The sequence below is a fragment of the Rhipicephalus microplus genome, chromosome 10 (assembly GCF_043290135.1).
Source record: "Rhipicephalus microplus isolate Deutch F79 chromosome 10, USDA_Rmic, whole genome shotgun sequence".
Lineage (NCBI taxonomy): Eukaryota > Metazoa > Arthropoda > Arachnida > Ixodida > Ixodidae > Rhipicephalus > Rhipicephalus microplus.
Window position 1 is genome coordinate 27,689,557 of NC_134709.1, and position 21,738 is coordinate 27,711,294.

The 21,738-nt window shown below is 46.8% G+C and overlaps 1 protein-coding gene across 1 annotated transcript; it reads right to left on the reverse strand.

Moving 5' to 3' along the window:
- Window positions 1-1,021: 1,021 nt before the first annotated feature.
- LOC142774667 (uncharacterized) lies at window positions 1,022-20,670 on the reverse strand. Its single transcript, XM_075875302.1, has 9 exons — window positions 20,183-20,670; window positions 19,152-19,244; window positions 14,696-14,910; window positions 11,167-11,430; window positions 9,215-9,354; window positions 8,143-8,266; window positions 4,858-5,005; window positions 3,902-4,041; window positions 1,022-1,346 (listed from the first exon to the last, which is right to left on the reverse strand). Exons 3-9 carry the CDS (start codon window positions 14,789-14,791, stop codon window positions 1,149-1,151), a joined length of 1,110 nt encoding a protein of 369 aa, XP_075731417.1. The 5' UTR covers window positions 14,792-14,910; window positions 19,152-19,244; window positions 20,183-20,670; the 3' UTR covers window positions 1,022-1,148.
- Window positions 20,671-21,738: the final 1,068 nt, after the last annotated feature.

Here is a 21,738-nt window from a genome sequence, read left to right on the forward strand (position 1 = left end):
CACCCTTGAATTGGAGCCCAACAAATTACTCAACTTCAAAAAAAAAACAGTTCGGAATTCCTGAATGATCCGCACCGAAATTCACAACGCGAACGTATGGAACTACAAGCAGAAACGAAACGGGAAATGGCACTGGCTCTTATGGACAGGTAAAAAGGCACCGAGAAGATGCAGCGGAGGCATTTTCGCAGACGTGTGCGTGCGCAGAGTTCCCCTTCAGGGCCGTTCCACGCGCTTCCCGCACAGCCGCAACGCACGTGCCGGGACTCCTACCGCACGCAAGCGAGGGACAAATAAGCCAATTGGCGACGCTCTTTCCCCCTCCGCAACGTCGCCAATTCGCTTATTTGTCCCCAGCTTGCGTGCGTTGGGGGTCCCGGCAAGTGCGTTGAGGCTGTGCGGGAAGCGCGTAAAACGGCCCTCGGGGTGGGTAAAGGTTCGCCGCAGCGTTTTCCACCCTCATTATGACGTCAATGTACGGAGCTGACTTTGCGTGCCCCCTCCCTCCCGTTCGCACGACTACGCTCGCAGACCTAGCATGGCGGCATGCAAGTGCGTGTTGCACAGCTTTTACTCTTGCTCCCCAATTGGGAAAAAATCGATTACCTTGGCACGAGTCTTTAGACACGGATGCTGTCATGTTTAGTTCTGTCGCCACGTACGTTTAGTTGTCCCCATATTCGTGCGCACATGGGGGAAGCGGGGGGATGACAACCCTCCCCCTTTTAATCATTGAAGAGGGTGCAAAGCCTTGTCTGCTTATAATACGCAGGGAAGTCAGCACGACCGCGTTGACTTATAGCAATGACAGCGGCCGAGGAACACTCGCGCTGCATTGTTTACCTGCAAGCTTAATCCGAAAAGCAGGAACCAAAGGCAGGCCGTCGTGAACAGCAGCAAGTCGATACTGAATGCGCGTCCATGAGTTTTCTCAACTTTTGTGCCTGTAGTTTCGCACTGGTAAGTTTCCGCGCGACTTCTCCTTTTTCGGCTACAGTGAAGTTAAACAAAAACAGCCCTGTTGCCCCCAAGTGTTTTTCTTTTCTTTTCACTGAACTCGGACAGTTTCGGTACGGAAAGATGATGAAGACCGCAATGGACGGGTGAAGGCGAGTCACTTTCGGGTGTGCAGTAACGCCACGCCTTTGTCACTGTCTTCGCCTCCTGTGACCGCCGCCCTTCTTGGCGTAGTCGGCCACCATCGTTTCGTTGATGGCCCGGAGCAGCTCCAGTGTCCGCCCTGTCGCCTTCTCGACGCCGCAGTTCATCACGTCTCGGTTCACGTCGTAGGCGGCCCACGTGAGGTGGACTCCCTTGGCGCGCGACTCCTTGCTCGCCTTGCTCGTCTGAGACGGGACGAAGGAACCGGAGTGCATCATTAACACGATTGCGTACACCGCTTCTTTTCCTTCATCATCATCATCATCATCATCATCATCATCATCATCATCATCATCATCATCATCATCATCATCATCATCATCAGCCTGACTACGTCCACTGCAGGACAAAGGCCTCTCCCATGTTCCGCCAGTTAACCCGGTCCTGTGCTTGCTGCTGTCAATTTATACCCGCAAACTTTTTAATCTCATCTGCCCACCTAACCTTCTGTCTCCCCCTGACTCGCTTCCCTTCTCTGGGAATCCAGTTAGTTGCCCTTAATGACCAGCGGTTATCCTGTCTACGCGCTACATGGCCGGCCCATGTCCATTTCCTCTCGTTGCTTTCAACTATGATATTCTTGACCCCCGTTTGTCCCCTAATCCACTCTGCTTTCTTCTTGTCTCTTAAGGTTACACCTACCATTTTTCTTTCCATTGCTCGCTGCGTCGTCCCCAATTTAAGCTGAACCCTCTTTGTAAGTCTCCAGGTTTCTGCTCCGTGGCTAAGTACCGGCAAGATACAGCTGTTATATACCTTCCTCTTGAGGGATAGTGGCAATCTACCTGTCATAATTTGAGAGTGCTTGCCGAATGTGCTCCACCCCATTCTTATTCTTCTAGTTACTTCAATGTCGTGGTTCGGCTCTGCGGTTATTACCTGCCCTCTCTTCCTTATACTTGTGTAAATTATAAGAGACTAAAGAGAGAGCGAGATGGTCGCCGTGGCGGTGTAACGGTACCAGTCTGCTGACTCCGAAGGTCAAGGGTTCGATTCCGGCCGTGGCGGTCGCATTTCGTAGGAGGCGAAACGGTTCAGGCCCTTTGCAATGTTGGTGCACCTTAGAGAACACCAGGCGGCCGAAATTTCCGGAGCACTCGTCTGTGGTGTCCCTCATAATCCTATCGTGGTGTTGGGACGCTTAACCCCGATAATTATCATTGAAGAAGGGCAAGATATATATTGATACCGTTTAATGAATTGAAAACCTGGCATAATAAACTTATTCTCATTGAACTTCACTTTGTAGTCTACTGTCGCATATGGTCATTTTGCTGAAGACACTGCCACGTTCAACGGCCCGCTCTCCGCAGGCACATGTGAACAATAGTAGAGACATAACAAAAAAATGAACATTCATTATATATCTAGCCATGAGATTTCATTGTGCTCATGCTAAAACAAAGCATCAACGACTTCTTATCAATACTGTGACTAACAAAAAAAACGTGTCCTTAAATTTCGACGTCTTTCCTTCATAATAAATAAATATTAATTGAAGCTTAGTTAGGATTATGGTTACTGTTGACACGCATAATTCAACATATTTTTAGCATTATTTTTGATAAAGCCGATTAGCGAGTGCCTTCAGATAACGTCGTATCGATTCGACACATTTACGGACAATTCTACGTAGGTGGCGTCTGAAAGGGTCAAGGACGAAAAGCGGCTGCCTCTTTAGACGCGACAATTGATCGCTGGCGTAAACACAAGTGATGAAAAAAAATCATAATCACTTGATGATGTCGCCATTAGACGTCATCGTGAGAAAACAATCGAGAAACGCGTGACGTCACAATGATTTCATCACACCTGATTACACCGCGAGCCGATAGCCGATCGAACATGTCACACTGAGCGCGAAAAAGCAGTGTGACAAGGTGGTCGAACGAAAACAAGCACACATACACAGCGCTGACTAACAGATGAATTTATTATCACTTTACGGCCTACAAATACAAAAATATGTGACGTCACATAAACAGCGAAGCGAAATGCCTAATACACTACACCAGTACACAGGCACGCAACACCCCGAAAAACAGAGTTCTTTCCGTGAACTCTGTGAAGAGCAAGGCATCCTTGATCTTTTAACAGGGACGGTGCCAGCGAGAAGCTAAATGGAGCCCCTCAAAATTTTCGCCCCCCCCCCCCCGAGCTAGAAACTATCTTGTCGAGGGTGCTCCCCACCCCCTTTAAAAATCTTGGCATCACCTTGTCTCTAATGGATTTCGAAGGCCTCCCGAAGTGCGCATCTCATCCTGTCCGCATACGGGCCCCCCCCACCCCCCTGAGCTAGGAACTCCCCACCCCATTTTAAAGAAACTCTTGGCATCACCCCTGTGTCTAATGGATTTCGAAGACTCGATCCCTGAAGTGCGCATCTCATCCTGTCCGCATACGGGCCCATCACATCGCGGGAAACCTTCGAAATTCATAGGAGACATCAAGAAAGCATATCGCTTCCTCTGTTCATTGCCCTTGAACGGGAAAAAGAATCTGGCTCTTATAGGATGCTGTGAGTGAGTGTGCTGGCGGCGATATGCTGGTAGAGGGGGCGTTTCACTTTCCTGTTCTTGTGACGTCACACATTCATTGCTTTTTATTGCTTGACAAACTTTAATAACTTCGGTTATGTTCAGCGCTGCACTTAGTTCCATTCAACCATTTCGGCACACTGTTTCCTTTTTCTCTCTTTCCTTTCACGCTCAGTATGAATCAACCAGCCCGCTCACAGTACCTTGAGCCGCGTGGCCTTCTTCGTCTCGAAGACCATGAAGATGCCGTCCCCGTTGTTCCTGTAAAAGGCGCTCGACGACATCGGATCGGCGCTCTCGGTGATGTTGGCGTCACTCACGGAGCACAGCTCGCTGCGGTCGTCTGCGTCAGAGATCGGCGCAGCGTACGAGCCTAAGTTAGATGCGACGTGCGACAGTGACGATGCGCATGGTCAAGTTGCGCAATTGTCGCGCGAGGACCTGCATAAACTTACCACTTCAGACCTCCCCGCATGCCGGATGGCTGGCATCCCCCCCCCCCTCTTACCCCTATTTTCTTTTTCACCATAGCACAAACAGCGCTAAATGGCCAATGACCATGGACCTTATCGCGGTTTCAAGGCAGGCTGTGCGCTTACGCTCACCCATAGTACAGTGCGCAGATCACTCTAAAGCGTTAACAATTTGTTCTATGTGTACGCCTCAAACTAAACCTTGAAGAACCATTCGCACGGACGTCACGACATTGTCCAATAGTTAGCGGCGTTCGCGGCATTATTTTTGTCGCGACGGGCCCATCAAGCTTGAGGTCCACGGGACGGTTTATTTCCTTGGCTTTGTAACAATATATGTCGAGAGATGAGGGGACGATTTCTAGCTCACTTGGCGGATTTTAATTTCAAATTGCAGGCTTCGTGGTGCGCTATGACATTTCAAAAGCCGGGCCAGTCGGTAAGGCAGTATTTCTGGCTACAGCGCGAGACCGGCGAAGACGGAAAGGTGCCGAGAGACGAGCGCTGTGCCCATGACATGGCGCTCGTCTGTGGCCCTTCTGTACTCTTCCGTCTCCTTCGCCCTTGCATGCTGCGCTATGAAACTTGGCTGGCGAGTTCTGAGGAGCCTCGCCTGACGGCTGGCACTGTTCCCTGACCACGCTGAAGAAGCGTTGCGGGGACCCTTTAAGGCCTGTCATGCTCACCGAAGAAGCTGTGCTTGCAGGCGTCCCCGTACTTGGTGGTGGCCTTGAGTCCACCCGAGGGCTTGTAGAGGAACACCGAGAGGGTTAGGGAGAAGGCTACGCGGAACGGCGCCGACTTGAGCTTATCGATGGTTTTCAGCAAGCGTTCCTGCGGAGAGGAGCCGCACTATTGTATGTCTAGTACATTGTGACGATGATGTATGACGGTTAGTGACACAATATGCGCGCCTGTTTTAGATGCGGAGCATCTTATACTCGCGCCTTGTAGTGCGCCGTCCGCGTCGTCCGCGCCGTCCACACCGCTTCTCGAACATTCGACAGCTGACGCGCGCGCATGCGCCGTCGCGCCGTCGCCCACTCTTCCACCATCTGTGCATCCCTTCCTCCTCTACACACCGCGCGCGCTTCACTCCTCCACCATCTGTGCACCCTTCCTCCTCTACACACCGCGTTCGACATCTACAATTCTCCTGATTCTCCAGTGGACGCGCATGTGGCGTCGCGCTTCGAGAACATTCAACAGCTGACAGTGCATGCGCCGTCGTGCTGTATATATACTCAAGGTCGGCGCTCGCTCGCTCAGTTGCCGCTCGTCGGTTGGTTTGTACGGCGCGTCGACGTCCAAGGTCGCGGTGAAATGAATTCCAACGAATCCACAAACACAATGATCGACGTCCCTTCGACCAGCGCCGCCCTTTCGCATACGTGTGTACGTGTTCACTCATTTAACACCCCCTCCTACAACCACGTTAACCAATTTAGCCATCGACCCAAGTAAGTCGCAATTTAACACCCCATTTCACAACCACGTTAACCAATTTAGCCATCGACCCAAGTAAGTCGCACTTTAACACCCCGTTAACCAATTATATGGTCCGCATCCTCCTCAGTGTTCCCCCGAGGGAAGCTGCGGGCAATTTTTTTAGACTTGAAACAACCAGCACCAAGACTGGAAACAACCAACAACAACCAGGGGAACGTGCCCAGAGCTTGTCTTTGTCAACTTCATGGCTATATTCGGTACCACAAAGCAGTAATAATGAAGGCAAAATGAAACGCACAACTCAAAACAACATAGCGGTTATTACAAGTTGCATTGTATGTAACTGTATACCTCTTGGCACTGATTTACGTGTGTGAGTGGCCAATACTACGGGTGATTTACAGTAACACCGACCGATCATGCTGCTTCGCTCACTCATCATCATTCACTTCGTGGATATTCCGGTGTTTTTTTTTGTTTTTTTTTGTCCCGTGAAATTGTTTTATGAGTTCAAATATGTCCCATCAAAAACATTTGTGGGATTTCCAGGAGGAGTCTGGTTTCTTGAGCCCACTGCGCTGCAAACAAAACAAACAGCATACCGCAGAGAATTTGCGCTCAAAGAGAATCGTGCGAAGCCCCCAGCGAAGTGGCGCTCGTCGGAGCTCCGAGCCACCACGATCGACGACAGGGCAGTATACACTCGTAACCGCAGCTCCCGTAGCCTTTGGAACTCTTCAAACCGAACGTTTTCACAACACCCGATCACCAGCGCTGCCCGAGCGCGGCGACGGACGAGCGGAGTCCGCAAGCAACGACCTTCACGCTAAGCCACTCAGATACCGACCCATTTTTCGTGGACCGACCTGGACCCATCCCACCCGCGCCGAATGGCTAGCTACCCATACTGAAGCCAATCTGACGGGTGAAATACACAATTCGCCGACGTCGGTATCACGCCACCCAACATCTCCCATCACAGCAAGAGTACCTTTGCACGATGCACTGCTGTTCTGGTGGTAGTTGATGGGGTTAACGCTGCCTATGAGTGTCTTCACCCGTGGGTAGGAACTTGCATGGCAATCCTTACGTAAATGTAAATCGGTACTGTATAAAAAGGCTGACTGTCAATTTGGCAGTTGTCATCATGACGTGTCACAATCAAGGGTGGCGCCAGGATTTTTTTATCGGAGGGGGGGGGGGGGAGGGCATTTGCGACAAGTGAGTTCCTTCAGGGGGGCGGGGGGTGGTTCAAGGAGGCTGTCAAGATATGCGTTGTATTTTAACTTCTTGTTCTTGAGGGGTCGGGGAGGGGGCAATGTGCGGTGCGCGACGTTCAAGATTCAACGTGTCAAGCTTGATTATACAGGCCAGCTGAAGATATCGCCGCATAAGCAGTGCGAGGGTGCATGCGAGCAGCTTCACCTTATCACTGTTCGGTGCCGCTGTGACAGTCGTTTGTCAATAAATAATTGATGCCGAAGAACGTCCCAGTCAGTTAACAAAGTAACCAAAAAGTAATGAATAACCAGAGGACTGATCTGTTTTGAGTACAATGAACGGATGAATAGACATTTCAGCAGAAATAAATGGTTGAACAAGTCCCGTACATTATAGACAAGACGTAGACAGACAGACAGACAGACAGACAGACAGACAGACAGACAGACAGACAGAGAGATAGATAGATAGACAGATAGATAGATAGATAGATAGACAGATAGATAGATAGATAGACAGGCAAATAGATAGATAGATAGATAGATAGATAGATAGATAGATAGATAGATAGATAGACAGAGAGATAGATAGATAGATAGATAGATACATAGACAGATAGATAGATAGATAGATAGATAGATAGATAGATAGATAGATAGATAGATAGATAGATAGATAGATAGATAGATAGATAGATAGATAGACAGACAGAGAGATACATAGACAGAGAGATAGATAGATAGATAGATAGATAGATAGATAGATAGATAGATAGATAGATAGATAGATAGATAGATAGATAGATAGATAGATAGATAGATAGATAGATAGATAGATAGACAGACAGACAGAGAGATACATAGACAGAGAGATAGATAGATAGATAGATAGACAGATAGATAGATAGATAGATAGATATAGATAGATTGATAGATTGATAGATAGATAGATAGATAGATAGATAGATAGATAGATAGATAGATAGATAGACACACAGAGAGATAGATAGACAAAGAGATAGATAGATAGATAGATAGATAGATAGATAGATAGATAGATAGATAGATAGATAGATAGATAGATAGATAGATAGATAGATAGATAGATGCGCTGAAGTGGAAGCAGTTCGCTAAGATATGCGTTGTGGCTCGAGCGATAACGAGCTATAGCGGGACTGTCGATCCCAAATGAAAAAGGATATCCGCGCTGCGTGGTTCTGTGGACAAAGCTAACATTTTTTTTTTCTTTGGTCATAAGGGGCAGAGCCGATTCTTCCTTTTCACGGGCCGACTTTCGCTTACCATACTCGGCGGCTCCGTGGCGTCCAAGGCGTCGCCAGAGTACCTGCTCAGCTGCAGTATCTTGCAATTCGGGTAGCTCGGCACGTTCACCAGGTGCGTCAGCAGTATCAGCAGGTCAATCTTTCTGCATTCGAGAATGTAGCGACTTCAAACCTTGCCTTGTCGTTCAGTCGCGAGCAATACGAGAGGGAACACTGAAATTACATTTTAAAGCGCACAGAAACACTCACAACACAAAACGCTCAAGCTGAAAGTTATCTCATGCAATTCAATACACCACGTTGATACAAGTTACAGTACAAGTATAATTCTAAGCCAATGGATGTTCCCTGTGGTACTGTTCACAGCTGTACGTGGTCTGCGCGAAAACACTCCTCGGCACTTCGGTTCTGAGGCACAAGCCTTAGATGCCCGTTCTTAGATGCCTGTACAAACACGAAAACTTGCCCTCGCTGTCAACACCATTGATTTATTTTAGCTTAAATGGCAGCGGGGAAATTCTTTTTTCATTATGGGGCCGACTCAGTGGGAGAATACGCTATCTCCAAGGCGCGTAAAGGGCATGCGAACAGAAAACAGAAAAGCGCGCGAAATGCATAAAGATAAGTTTTGAGTTTTCATTTGTGTAAAGATGTTTGGGATTGTTATTCTAGAACTCCCTTTTAGAAACGGCGAAAAAAAAAGCGTTTCATAAGGAAGCTCTGGAAATATGGAAACCAAGGTTAAGAGACTGCTGTCGCCCAAGCACGCAAGGTATACAGGAACTCCACAAAGGAAAAAAGAAAAAGAAAACGTGAAAGGTGCACAAATTCATTTTACTTTTCGACTACACGACAAGTCGCTCGCAGTTACGGGAGCTTTATGTAAATGTCCTCATTTTAAAAGGTCGTCATGACCACCTGCATTTTGTGACGTCGGCACCACGTTCTTGCATTGCCTGAGTATCACTGTTGTCACAAATATTAACCCATCAATTGAATAATCAATGAATCAACCAATTGATCGATTGATTGATTGATTGATTGATTGATACATCGATCGATCGATCGATCGATCGAAGGAGCGTACTCACCCAACTCCCAAGTACTCTTTCAGGGCACTGGCGTCGTTCGCAGCGCTGGCAGTCATGCCGGCGAACTTAACCCCCAGGAAAGTGGTCTTCAAAATGGTCACGTTCGTGTTTTGCGCCGCTGTCAGCATGGAGTCAATACTCTGCGTTTTTTTTTTTTTGAAAGATTAGTTGGCAACCCAGTCACAGCAATAACGCTGAAATAAGAGAACGTGCGCATCTGCGAGCACAGACGCTGAATAATAGTTATCGATCCTGAAGAGACCTTGGTACTAGCACGAAAACTTTCGCTTGTGCTTGCTGCGTCATATGGAAGGCCAAGCCCCTATAGTAACCTACAAAACGTACTGACAGGCACCAGTGCATCCTTTCAAATGTCTTTTAACAGCTATTGTTTCGGTTTCTGTTGTGCCCCGACTTTACAACATAGCGTGAGCTTCCCGTCACGTATTCGCATAAGATATTGTGACACTTCCACGGCCACCCTGTTTCTGACTTCGTTCGTCTCGACTTAATGAAACCAGCAGATAAAGAAGCTGAGGTAGGTAAGAGGATATCATTCACACCCTCAAGTTCTACTTTTCACCGGAAACCACCAATAGTGGTGTGACTGTGTCATGACCCGCTCTAAGGGAACAATAACGAGAAACAATTACTTGATTAAGATAACAAACGGCACTTTGAGAACTTTAATTGACGCAGGTTTCACTATAGTATTTTTATTGTTATGTAGAAAATCAGAATTGAAGTTTCATTTTTAAATTTCGCGCCGGAATCATCGCGCGTGATGTCAACAGTTTGAAAATGTATTTTTTCGTATATAACATCCTGACATTGGCTCGACTAAATTTTTTGATACTTCGTATGCTAGGACTACGGCTTCCAGAGATGACAATGTACTCAATTTCGATTGATTACAATCTACGTAGGGTCCAGTAGACACCTTCAAATTTTATGACGTCACGATGTTTGGTGCGGATATCTCAAAATGGCGGCTCCACCCATATTTTCTTTTCGCGCGCTTTCTCGTTTACCAAGCGCCGTGACCAAGCGCCTAAGAGTGGTGTTTGCGTGACTGTCAATTTGAACTTTACCAATAAGCGAAATATATTTTCTCTGTTTGCTTGCCAAAGCTGACCGCTTACCCCATACCCAGTTATTTTTCGAATCATCCGTTGATTGCTTTAGGTTTTCCTGATTTACTCATAATACTGACATTTGGAATGGCCTGGAAGGCCCCCTGCGAGAGCTTTCTAATGATTTCTAATCATTAGTCGAACAATTACGAAATGTTTTTCATGGATATGAACTGCCTATGCTTTCCTGGTGTAGTTCTCTTTTGCGTTTTTCATTGTATGAACTCGTCTTGATATTGTATTTCGTAGGGTATGTATGTATGTATGTATGTATGTATGTATGTATGTATGTATGTATGTATGTATGTATGTATGTATGTATGTATGTATGTATGTATGTATGTATGTATGTATGTATGTACGTACGTACGTACGTACGTATGTATGTATGTATGTATGTATGTGTGTATGTATGTATGTATTGTTGTGCCACAGACATGTTCCTCGTTCGGGAGCACGTCTCACAAGATCGAGCCCTGTTTCGACGAACTGTCTCCCCCCCCTCCCAGCGCCGCCTTCCGTGCAGAAGAACCGTGCAGTTCCGGGGATAACGTCGCTTCCTCCGCCGAACCACTTTGGAGTTCCGGGTATGGCTACGTCTCCCCCTCCGAGCCCGAGAACTGGGTTCATAATGATAACTTGACGGCGCGCACTATACCATCATCAAAGCTTGCCGCTGTTTGGGTTTCATTTGACACTGATAGCACTCACTCCTGCAATATCTTGCTACGAAAGATGGCAGTGTACGTTAACAAAACAAATTAAAATCCAAAATCCGCGGTGAGTGTTTCCACAGCCCAGCCACCAAAGCGAGCTTACGTTCACAAGGGATCGGATGGTGCTGAAATGAGAGTCCGAGCTGCCGTCGGGTCGATCGTAGAACGCCATGCCGGCGGTGAGCAACCCGTGGTCGTTGAACATCTTGGTGACCTTCGAGGAGACTCCGCCCAGCTCTCTGCTCAGAAAAGTGAGGTCCTCGGCGTCGAAGCTGTAGCCGTAGTGCTGCAGCTTCACCGAGCTCGAATTGGCGGCCACGTTCGGATAGCCGAAGTAGTTGAGCTGGTCCCGGTAGGCAGTCGCTCGCTGCGTGGGGAACGGGAACGCGGGTGGTACCGAGATTCATAGAGTTTTCTGAAGTTAACTAGAGGGGCACTCTGGCGCTGCGATCGTTCAGCGATCATGGGAATGATGGGTAGTACACACATATGCCTAGTCTTCGTGTATACTTGCGGCTTCGTTTATTGCTGTGTTTCGGTTTCGTTTTGAAAGAAAGATTCAACCATTTTGAACTTCGTGACCCGATTTGGAAAGGTAAGTTTTAAAGAATAAAATGGTGAAGCGCAACAGCTGAACATTTGCTAATATTTGTTTCGTAAGAAACCAGTTACAAGCCACACGAACACACGCGGAGCCAAAAGCAGGCCAGAAGTACGAATATGAGACAAATCTGTGTACTACCCATCGTTTCCATGCTAGCTGAAGCACCATGCGTTGCAGCTCGCGTAGACACTAGCGCCAGAGTTCCCTCTAGTGTACACTAGAATACTCTGTGCCGAGACCAAGCACGCACGCATACACACATACTAACAGAGAGAGAGAGAGAGAGAAAGAGAGATATAGGGGATACTTTACGCATTCACATAAGGCGACTGCAAGGTGAAAGCCATATTCTTTCAGATGCGAAGCAGCTTTTGCTCGGGTCTGTGTCCGTCTCTCGGCGACCGTCCGCTACCCCACTGCGCATGCGCTCACGCGAGGAGGTGAGGAGGAGGAGGTGACAGAATGCTGCCTCCGCTTCGTTTCTCCTCTCCCGTTTATCTATCCGGCCGACAGAGCTGTGCGGTCCTATATAATGCTTCACGCGCTCGCTTCATTGCACTCTCCTAGCCGTGCTGGGCGTTCATATTGCGGCATACACAAGGTAATTAATACACACAAACAGGAAGACGGGGGTAAGCGGTACACAACATTTACACAACTCCACACATAAATGAAACACACACGGAAGCATACAAATGGAAACACAAGTGAACACCAGCGCTGCTTCGCATTCCCACATGATTCCCTTTAGTGGGAGAAGGTGTAATTTTTTTCCCTATCAGCCTATTATTTATGCTGCCCCGCCACCTTTTCAAAGAACCCTGCACCACACGTATAGTCTTGCACTGCCTGCAAGCTCTGAAGAACCACACCTGGTGTAGTATTACCTCCGTGATCAGACCACGTTTCACCAAGTTACGATGTCATGTGACGACGTCATCACGTGGCGTCATGACATCACAATAAAGTTGCCATATTTAATTATTTGTGATGTCATACGTCTAATCACGTCATTATTTTTGCATCACTATCACCAACGCCGACGGTTGAATTTCGCGTATGGTGAAGCTTCTAAGGCTTTTGTCCTTATAAAATAAGCAAGAAATAAAACGGTCTCTTAGCCATTCTTTTGAGCACAGTACATAGCTCATAAACGAACACAAGACAAGACGCCCCCGGAACAAGCACGAAGCTTTATTGCATATGGTGGGCACCGTAGACGTGGTCACAACGGAGGAAGTTTCCTCTTCCCTAATCACTTACAGGGGGCGCTGATTCTGCCCATACATTTACTCAGTCGGACTTTTCAGGTATTTTTTTTTATACGCGGGGTTATCACTACATGTGCTTTTTCACGATATTGGCGACAAACCGTCCCTGGTGTTACATTCAAAGAACTGCTTACTTCCCAGGTTTGCTCCTGGAAAGCCGGGAACAGATGGCAGGCCGCGGTGAGAAGTATGTCACATCGCCTCATGTTTGTTTTTCATTTCCGTTTTTTTTGCATTCATTGCACAGCTCGTTTTCTTTAGGACTTACCCAAAGGGCAGCGTAGATGATGCGGCGAATGCATCCACCCTAAATATAGGACCCTGCTCACGAGTATAATAAGCGTCATATATAGTAGTAGTAAAAAAAAAGCTATATTATATACAGAAAACAGACAGGCTAGAACTTCAATGCACTCCAGGAGGGAGGGGGTGGGATATTCCCACCATTTCGCACTAAAAGGAACCATGTGGGGGTGAAAAAGCAGCACTGGAGTTCACTTGTGTTTCTATTTGTTCTTTCCATCTGCACGTTTTCGAGTATATATGTTTCACTTTTGTGTGGAGTTCTGTATATGCTGTGTGCCGTTTATGCACGGCTAATGTACTTAGACGTACGTTGGCTTGAAAATATTTTAAGTTAGGCAGAAAACGGTGGCAGGCACTGGCTGCGCGGGAGAGAAAGTAGGAAGAGGAGGCAGTTGTCGGTACTTAAAGGGGCCCCGCAACACTTTTTGAGCATGGTCAGAAAACGCTGCCGATCGGTAGTATAGTCCTTCGACAACACGCGAGCCAAATATTATAGCGCAGCACACGGCCTGTAATTCACAATAAATTATCAAAGTCAGCTGAAAATTGCTTTCTCTTCTCTCGACAAATCACGCAATATGCGCAAAAATGACACGTAGTAAGCCCATCTATTAGCCATGGCGCGCTCGCTCATTCCCGAGATCGGCGCGGGAGGCCGCTATACTCATCTACGCGTGCGCGCGCGATCGCATTGAAAAAGCCGCGCATTCAAAGAAAAAAAAAGAGCTCAAGGTTACGAGGCACACGCGACGTTTTTGTCACCCTGAGATTCCCTCTGCTTAGCCCCCCCCCCCCCCCCCACTCCCCGCGGTGGTCTAGTGGCTAAGCTACTCGGCTGCTGACCCGCAGGTCGCGGGATCAAATCCCGGCTGCGGCGGCTGCATTTCCGATGGAAGCGGAAATGTTGTAGGCCCGTGTGCTCAGATTTGGGTGCACGTTAAAGAACCCCAGGTGGTCGAAATTTCCGGAGCCCTCCCCTACGGCGTCTCTCATATTGATATGGTGGTTTTGGGAAGTTAAACCACACATATCAATCAATCTACCTGCTTAGCTTCCAGCGCTTTCGTGGGCCGAGAAAAGAGCGAATGCAATGGCGGCAGGCGACAAACCTTTGTAACTACACTCACACTGTACGGATTCTTAAAAATTTTTCGCCGTTGAATTCGTGAGGCAATAAGCTCTTCCAATGAGTTCATTTCATGACTACTTGAAAAAGTGTTTCAAGTTCCCTTTAAGTATATATAAAAGAGAAAAATCTAGGGTCTTTATATGTTTCCCTCAGGTTTCGCGGTAGTGCCGCTACATTAGGTGAACGATTCGGAACTACAAGGCCTACACTAGAAGGACGTTAGTGCTACACTAAGTGCATTTACACACCGCCTTAAACCGTTTCCAACTCGAAACGAACTTTTTCCCCGAGTCAAAACAACTCTGTCTTTCTACAGACTCACCTTCTTGAACTGCTCCCAACTGAGGTCACTGTCGTAGGACAGAATTTCGCCCTTGTACGGAAGAACATGCGTGTAGACAAAGTAGTCGCACAACATGCTGTCGTAGACGACCGTCGACGACTCCGAGAAGGCGCCCACGGTGCAGAAGATGAACGACACGGGACGCTTGATGGGCGCTGGCGTCGTTTTGGTTGTCGTGGTCGGCAACGGGGGCTCTGCGAGACGATATCAGTCGGTGGCAGCGACTAACACCACGCCTATGGAGATCTAGCATAGTACGCATAGCGGACATCACACACGGAGATCGTTTCACAAGATCGCAGAATACACTCTTATTTAGGCACCACTTGCTTAAGGTGCTGGATATGGCAAGGACACGGGATATTCTTTTTGTTTGGTTTCCTGGATGCAGTCAGGTTTAAACTATAGACTAGATTAAGAGTGTGCGCCGCAGCACGTCTAATCGTCTGGATAAAGCATGCCGTAAGTCCCTCTTCTAACAACTCAGTACCTACAGGCTGATTGATTGATTGATCAGTACAAAACGCAGTGACGTCGTGAGAGCGAATGATCAGCAGAGTGGTGTCCCATAGTGACTCTACACCCCCGCAGTAATCAGACGACGAATGATATAAGACCGTTACTTCTGCCGGAGTGATCATCATGCAGAGCTGAACATTGAGTGTTCTGTGAGGCGTACAGAACATACAGGTATAAAAAAATGTCCCTAATGTCAATATGTGGATGACACAGGCCATGCATGCGTGCGTCTGAACGTTCTTAAGTAAAAAGCATTTATAATGCAAAAAATGAAGTCACAGTACACTTACTTGTGGTAGTCCCTATAGAGAGAGCAGAAACCGTTTAGTGTTTATTCGTCTCCCTCCAACGCAATACTGATTCATTTTTAAGCACTTACTAGCGTGAATTCGACGCAGGGCAAAGAAAGAACACTGGTGCGCAGAACAAGCGCCAGTCCTCCGCATCAGTACTCTGTTTGTCGTGTGTCGAATCCTCTTTATCTAGTCTTTATAGGATTATGAAGCAACTAACACGCCCACACATTTTCTTTAACTGATATATTTCAATCATTACGCTATTTCTGCAGTATGAGACAAAAAAAGGGGGGGGGGGGGAGAAGTTTACAACAGCTGTGTAAATGCATAAAAAACTGGTTGATCATCTTTTTTTTAATTCAATTTCGAAATTTGTTTTATTGTTTCTTTGTACAAGACACAAGAAAAAAGAATGATGTTAGGGCTAAAGGCATATAGCCTGACAGAGGACCCAACACCCTTGTACACAGTTCGTACATCAAAAAAATAAAAATAAAAAACAGCTTTCGCTGCATCAGTCCTTCATGAACAAAAGAAGCAACAGAGAAACGGTAGCTGCAAAAAACATATCATGTTATATTGAATCTGACCGACTGTACAAATCTTTTAACATACTTACTACATAACACACTCAGATAACAATTACTCAGGACAGAATCAGACTAGAACATTGGAGACATGTGATACATACCATTATATTTTATAGTTAATAAAATACATGCAGTACAAGATTTCCATCGCCCGACTACTACTACCATTGCTAACATCAGTATTTTTAGGATCCATCAAAAAGTGTGTTTTCCTGCATTAGCACTTCTTTACCTTGCACCTTAAATGCTTCTTTCTGTACAATCAAAATTAAGCTTATGTTCTAATTTGTTTGATATGCAAGTTGTTTGATGGGTACAAGTTTTTTTCCCATAATTTGTACGTGTTCGTTGTGGACACGAACAAATTACGTGGTCTTTCTGACTGATGCTATAGGTCTTTCATCCACGCAAACAATGTATGGAGTAGAATCACAGACTGTTACAGGCCATGCGGGAATGCCCAAACTCCATCGCCGGAACCGTAATTTGCAAAGCTGGCTGCCACACCCCCGGTATAGAAGCGCGCGCGTTTCGTCCCTCATAAGAAGCGCGCGCGTTTCGTCCCTCATACTCGGCTCGCGCCACGGCGGAAAAACTCGGCGCGGCGGCTGCATGAACTTTCTCCGTCAGAGGGCGCGGCGAATAACCAACGGAGCGGAGGGTTTTTTTTTTTTTTTTTTTTGGGCGAACGCCCTATACGCTATACCTCGAAATTCGAGAGTGTCGCTCTTTGAAATGGCGCGGCCGACTTGTGTCATCGCGAACCGAAAGGTCGTGGGCTGGACTCCCGTTGACGGGGTTATTTCATTTGCTTTCTGATCGTATTTTTCTACGTCATTTCCGTGACGGAAATACGTCACCAAAGCCTTGGTGGCCCTCGACATAAAAAAACTTTCCTGTTAAATGCCACGGTTGAACGTGGTAAAAACAAGCTTGTCGAACGGTAGCAGCAACAAGGAGAACAAACCGACATTGGGGCATCTCCGTTCCCAAGACGAAGAACGTGCCAGGAGAAATAAGAGGAGTTTGGCTGAGCTTCAAGGTAAAGAAAAAAAAAGTATGTACAAAATCGTTTCCTGGGTCTGTACAGGGGGAAGTGGTCCCTATAAAGAGAGCAGAGGCCGTTTAATGTTTATTCGTCTCCCCCCAACGCAATACTGATTCATTTTTAAGCACTTACTAGCGTGAATTCGACGCAGGGCAAAGAAAGAACACTGTTGCGCAGAACAACCGCCTGTCCTCTGTCACACGCTTTGAAAGGCACGATTATAGCACCACTCGAAGGTCCCTTTGGAAGCTGGAAACGAACAGGCGCAGAAGTTAGACAAGGCGGTGGGTTATCCATGGCCTCCGAGATGGCGGGCGCGCGCCGTGTTTCTCTCCGGCCGTCCCCACCGCCGCGCTGCCCAGGAAGACCAACGATTATCGCATCGTGCGCCCGGCTACCGCGAGAGGGCGCATTCACTGTGTGGGTTCGGCAATGCGGTCTTGTGCATGAGATCAGAAGTTCAAGCAAGATTAGAAATTAAGCAACGTGGAATAGGTAGGCTTCCTTTAGGAGCTCACGGGAATACACCAAATCAGGGAGTACAAGGTGATATGGGATGAACATCATTTGAGGGCAGGGAGGCTAGCAGCAAGATAAAATTTGAGAAGCGATTGAGAGAAATGGGGGAAGAGCGTTGGGCTAGGAAGGTTTTCAGCTACTTGTACATGAAGAATGTCGATACAAAATGGAGGAAGCGAACCAGGAAGTTGACTGGTAAATACTTAGAAAACAGCAGGTGGCCAAACCAAAAAGAACTATCGGTTAAGAAGAAAGTGAAGGAAACGGAGACTGACATGTGGAGAATGGGCATGATTAAGAAGTGCGCACTAGAGATCTATCGAACATTTAAGCAGGAAATTGCCAAGGAAAGGATTTATGATAATACTCGGGGTAGTTCTCTACTGTTTGAGGCTAGGACGGGAGTACTGCGAACCAAGACATATCGGGCCAAATACGAAGGGGTAGACACAGTATGCAGTGCGTGTGGAGAGGAAGAAGAAACTGCCGAACACGTGATAATGTTCTGTAAAGGACTTCACCCTAAAGTTCAGGATGATGGCGCAGAGTTTTTCAAAGCACTGGGGTTTAGGGATCGGGAGGGCAAAATAGACTTTAAGCAAGTAGATCTAACTAGAGGGAAGTTATCTGATTGGTGGCTAAAGTCAAGGCACGAGTGAAAATTAGACTCTTCACCGCAAAGTACGAATCCTCAAACTCACTTTTTAAGGAAAAAATAAATAAATATAGTTTTGAGTTCATTAAGTATTACGGCTTGGTGGCGCTAGCCACCGCCCGATCTAAAGGGTACAGCCATATCCATCCATCCATCCATCCTTCTGGCCGTAGCGGAGACCGTGGCAGACGGAAGAGCGCGCGCGATTCGAGCGTGCGCATGTTTTTTTGTTTTTTTTTTCAGTTTTTTCACGTACGAGCGAGAATTACAGCCAGAATGTTCTGGCTGCACTGAAGACAGGCATTTTTTTTGTTACTGCATTTATTTCGGACCAATTTACGATGAAAAGCATGACAGCTGCAGAATTTCCCGGATATAGGCGATTGTAAGGCGGTATCAATTCGTCCGTGGCAGTATTAGATTTTTTTTCTTTATAGTGCGTTTTGCGTCGACACTGAATACCTCGATTTGAGAAATATAGATTCATTTTAGCAGACCTCCTTTCTGGAGATGTGTGTGGGTGAAGACTGGGCTAATGATCGTCGTTGAAACATGTACTGCCCTCCTGTAATCGTTTCAGTATTTTATCACGTACGGGTATTTGTGAGGTGGTCAACCAAAGCACAGTAGCACTCTAGATAACTGAGTGTCCTGGTCATGTCACTGAAGTAAGCTGATAAGTAAGCTAGCCGGAATATTGCAGAAGGCTTCGATGAGCCGGCTCGAAATATCTCGAACTTTATTCTTGCTTTGACGCACGTAAAGAAGTGAATGCGAATTGCGTGAACGTGTAAGACTGCACACTCACACTTTTTACCACCGCCGCCACCGCCGTGGAAACCTCCATTACCGCCGCCGCCACCGCCGCTATCAGTGCCGCTGGCATGGTCCGCATCGCTCGCTGTAGAATAAGAGTCAAGAATAGAGCGAAATCAATGCACGCTCTGTAGAACACCACCTAGAATACTGAGACCCCCAATATCTATCTATCTATCTATCTATCTATCTATCTATCTATCTATCTATCTATCTATCTGTCTATCTGTCTATCTATCTATCTATCTATCTATCTATCTATCTATCTATCTATCTATCTATCTATCTGTCTATCTATCTATCTATCTATCTATCTATCTATCTATCTATCTATCTATCTATCTATCTATCTATCTATCTATCTATCTATCTATCTATCTATCTATCTATCTATCTATCTATCTGTCTGTCTGTCTATCTATCTATCTATCTATCTATCTATCTATCTATCTATCTATCTATCTATCTATCTATCTATCTATCTATCTATCTATCTATCTATCTGTCTGTCTGTCTGTCTGTCTGTCTGTCTGTCTGTCTGTCTGTCTGTCTGTCTGTCTGTCTGTCTGTCTGTCTGTCTGCCTGCCTGCCTGCCTGCCTGCCTGCCTGCCTGCCTGCCTGTCTGTCTGTCTGTCTGTCTGTCTATCTATCTATCTATCTATCTATCTATCTATCTATCTATCTATCTATCTATCTGTCTGTCTGTCTGTCTGTCTGTCTGTCTGCCTGCCTGTCTGTCTGTCTGTTATCAACCAGGGTTGCCTTTTCAGCAGGGTTATTATTATCAAGCAGGGTTGCCTTTTCTTTTATATACACAGTCTTAAAACGAGGTATGCCTTCTGTACACATAATCTGTATATCAGCAGGAATGAGCGACGCAAAAAAGTGTCAGGCCGAGAGCGTATGTGTATACCTTTCCACAAATAAATCTTTATTATATATATATAAAACGTTTACAATTAACATTACTGAACACGCCTATAGATATTTTATGAGCCCCATCTCCCCCCTCTCCGTGCGTACATGAACTGTCGAACAAGAGAAGCAGCACCAGGATCGCCACGAGTACCACGAGTACGGCGATGATGGCCACCTTGCCTCCATTGACCTTTCTGCGAGATAAGAAGTGAGATAAGCGAGCACTGCGGTGAAGCGCGGAAGGCACTTCGCGTTCCTAACAAGCGAATTGCGATTAGCAGACATAATACGCAAACTTTCCAGGCGTCCCGCATTCCCCATTCATTCATTCATTCATTCATTCATTCATTCATTCATTCATTCATTCTTTTATTCAGTTTATTCATTCATTCAAAATACGAAATTCGTAGAATGTAGTATGCAGACGAGGGGATAATTAAAAGCTTTAGGAGTAACTTCTCATGGGGATAATTATGAAACCTATCAGTACAGTGTCAATTTTTATCAAAGGGAACACGGCGACGCGTGGAGCTGTGGGCTCCGGCGGCTGCTGGCAGTGCGTTCGACTGGGAGCGAGAACAACCACAGTCTCTTTTCGCGCCATCTCGTGGCGAGGGAAACAACCATTCGTTGCTGATACAGAATGGCAAGATTGCAACCCGTCCCCCTTCAAGGCGATTGCGCGAGCACCGGGGATCGCCTTGAAGGGGGAGAGGGTCGCAATAGTTGCCGCTGGTTCGATATCAGCAACGAATGGTTGTTTTCCTCGCCACGAGATGGCGCGAAAAGAGACCGTGGTTTAGAGTGCCTCGATGCGCGCGCCCCCGCTTAGAGTGGTGTCAGCCTTTGTAAGGGCAGGTGCCGCCTCCTCGGCCTTAGCGGCGGCATGGCCGCCATTTCGACTCCACTCAGTCACTTCTGCGTGTCCGCTGCGCCCGAATAATTGTGCTGGCGCTCGCTACCGTCACCGTAGCGGGTATTGCGTGCCGCAGGGCACTAATCATTGCAGAAACTCTGGAAGCTGTATCGTTTCTTAAAAGATCCGAAATGAAGGCCTTTTCAACAGTGAAAATCAAACATGACAAGTGGCATCCGACAAACAGATCATCCATTCACAGCGTAAGTTTCCAGCCGGCATTCCGCATGCATAATTTGTACCGGCACCAATTTCGTGTAAGCAACAGACACGCTGACGGCTGTATGCTTGATTCTCGTGTGCATGAATCGCGTATTTCACTTCGTCAACATTGCTTGCTGCTCTTGGTTGGTACTGTATCTGCCCTTCATTCTTGGTTTCACTGTGTGCGATGAGAACTTTATCATTAAATATACATTACACGTGTTTCTTTGCCGATGATATCCTCGTTTTTTTTTCGTAATATTCATTTGTGGGAATAAAGCTTTGCGCAGCGGTGGTGTCGTACCCAATGAAGTTTGAAGAGTGTGTGTACGTTACGGAATCACCATATGATCACGAGAGACGCGGTATACATCGGAGGACTTCGGAAATTTTGAACAGGTGTTTTTATGTAACTTGCACCTAAGTTTAAGAACTCCGGCATTTCATCTCCATCGAAGTGGGGCCACTGCGGCCGGAATTCGATTACCGACCGTTCGAGCGCCCAAACCATTACAAAGCCACACAGGTTTTTTCTTTCTAC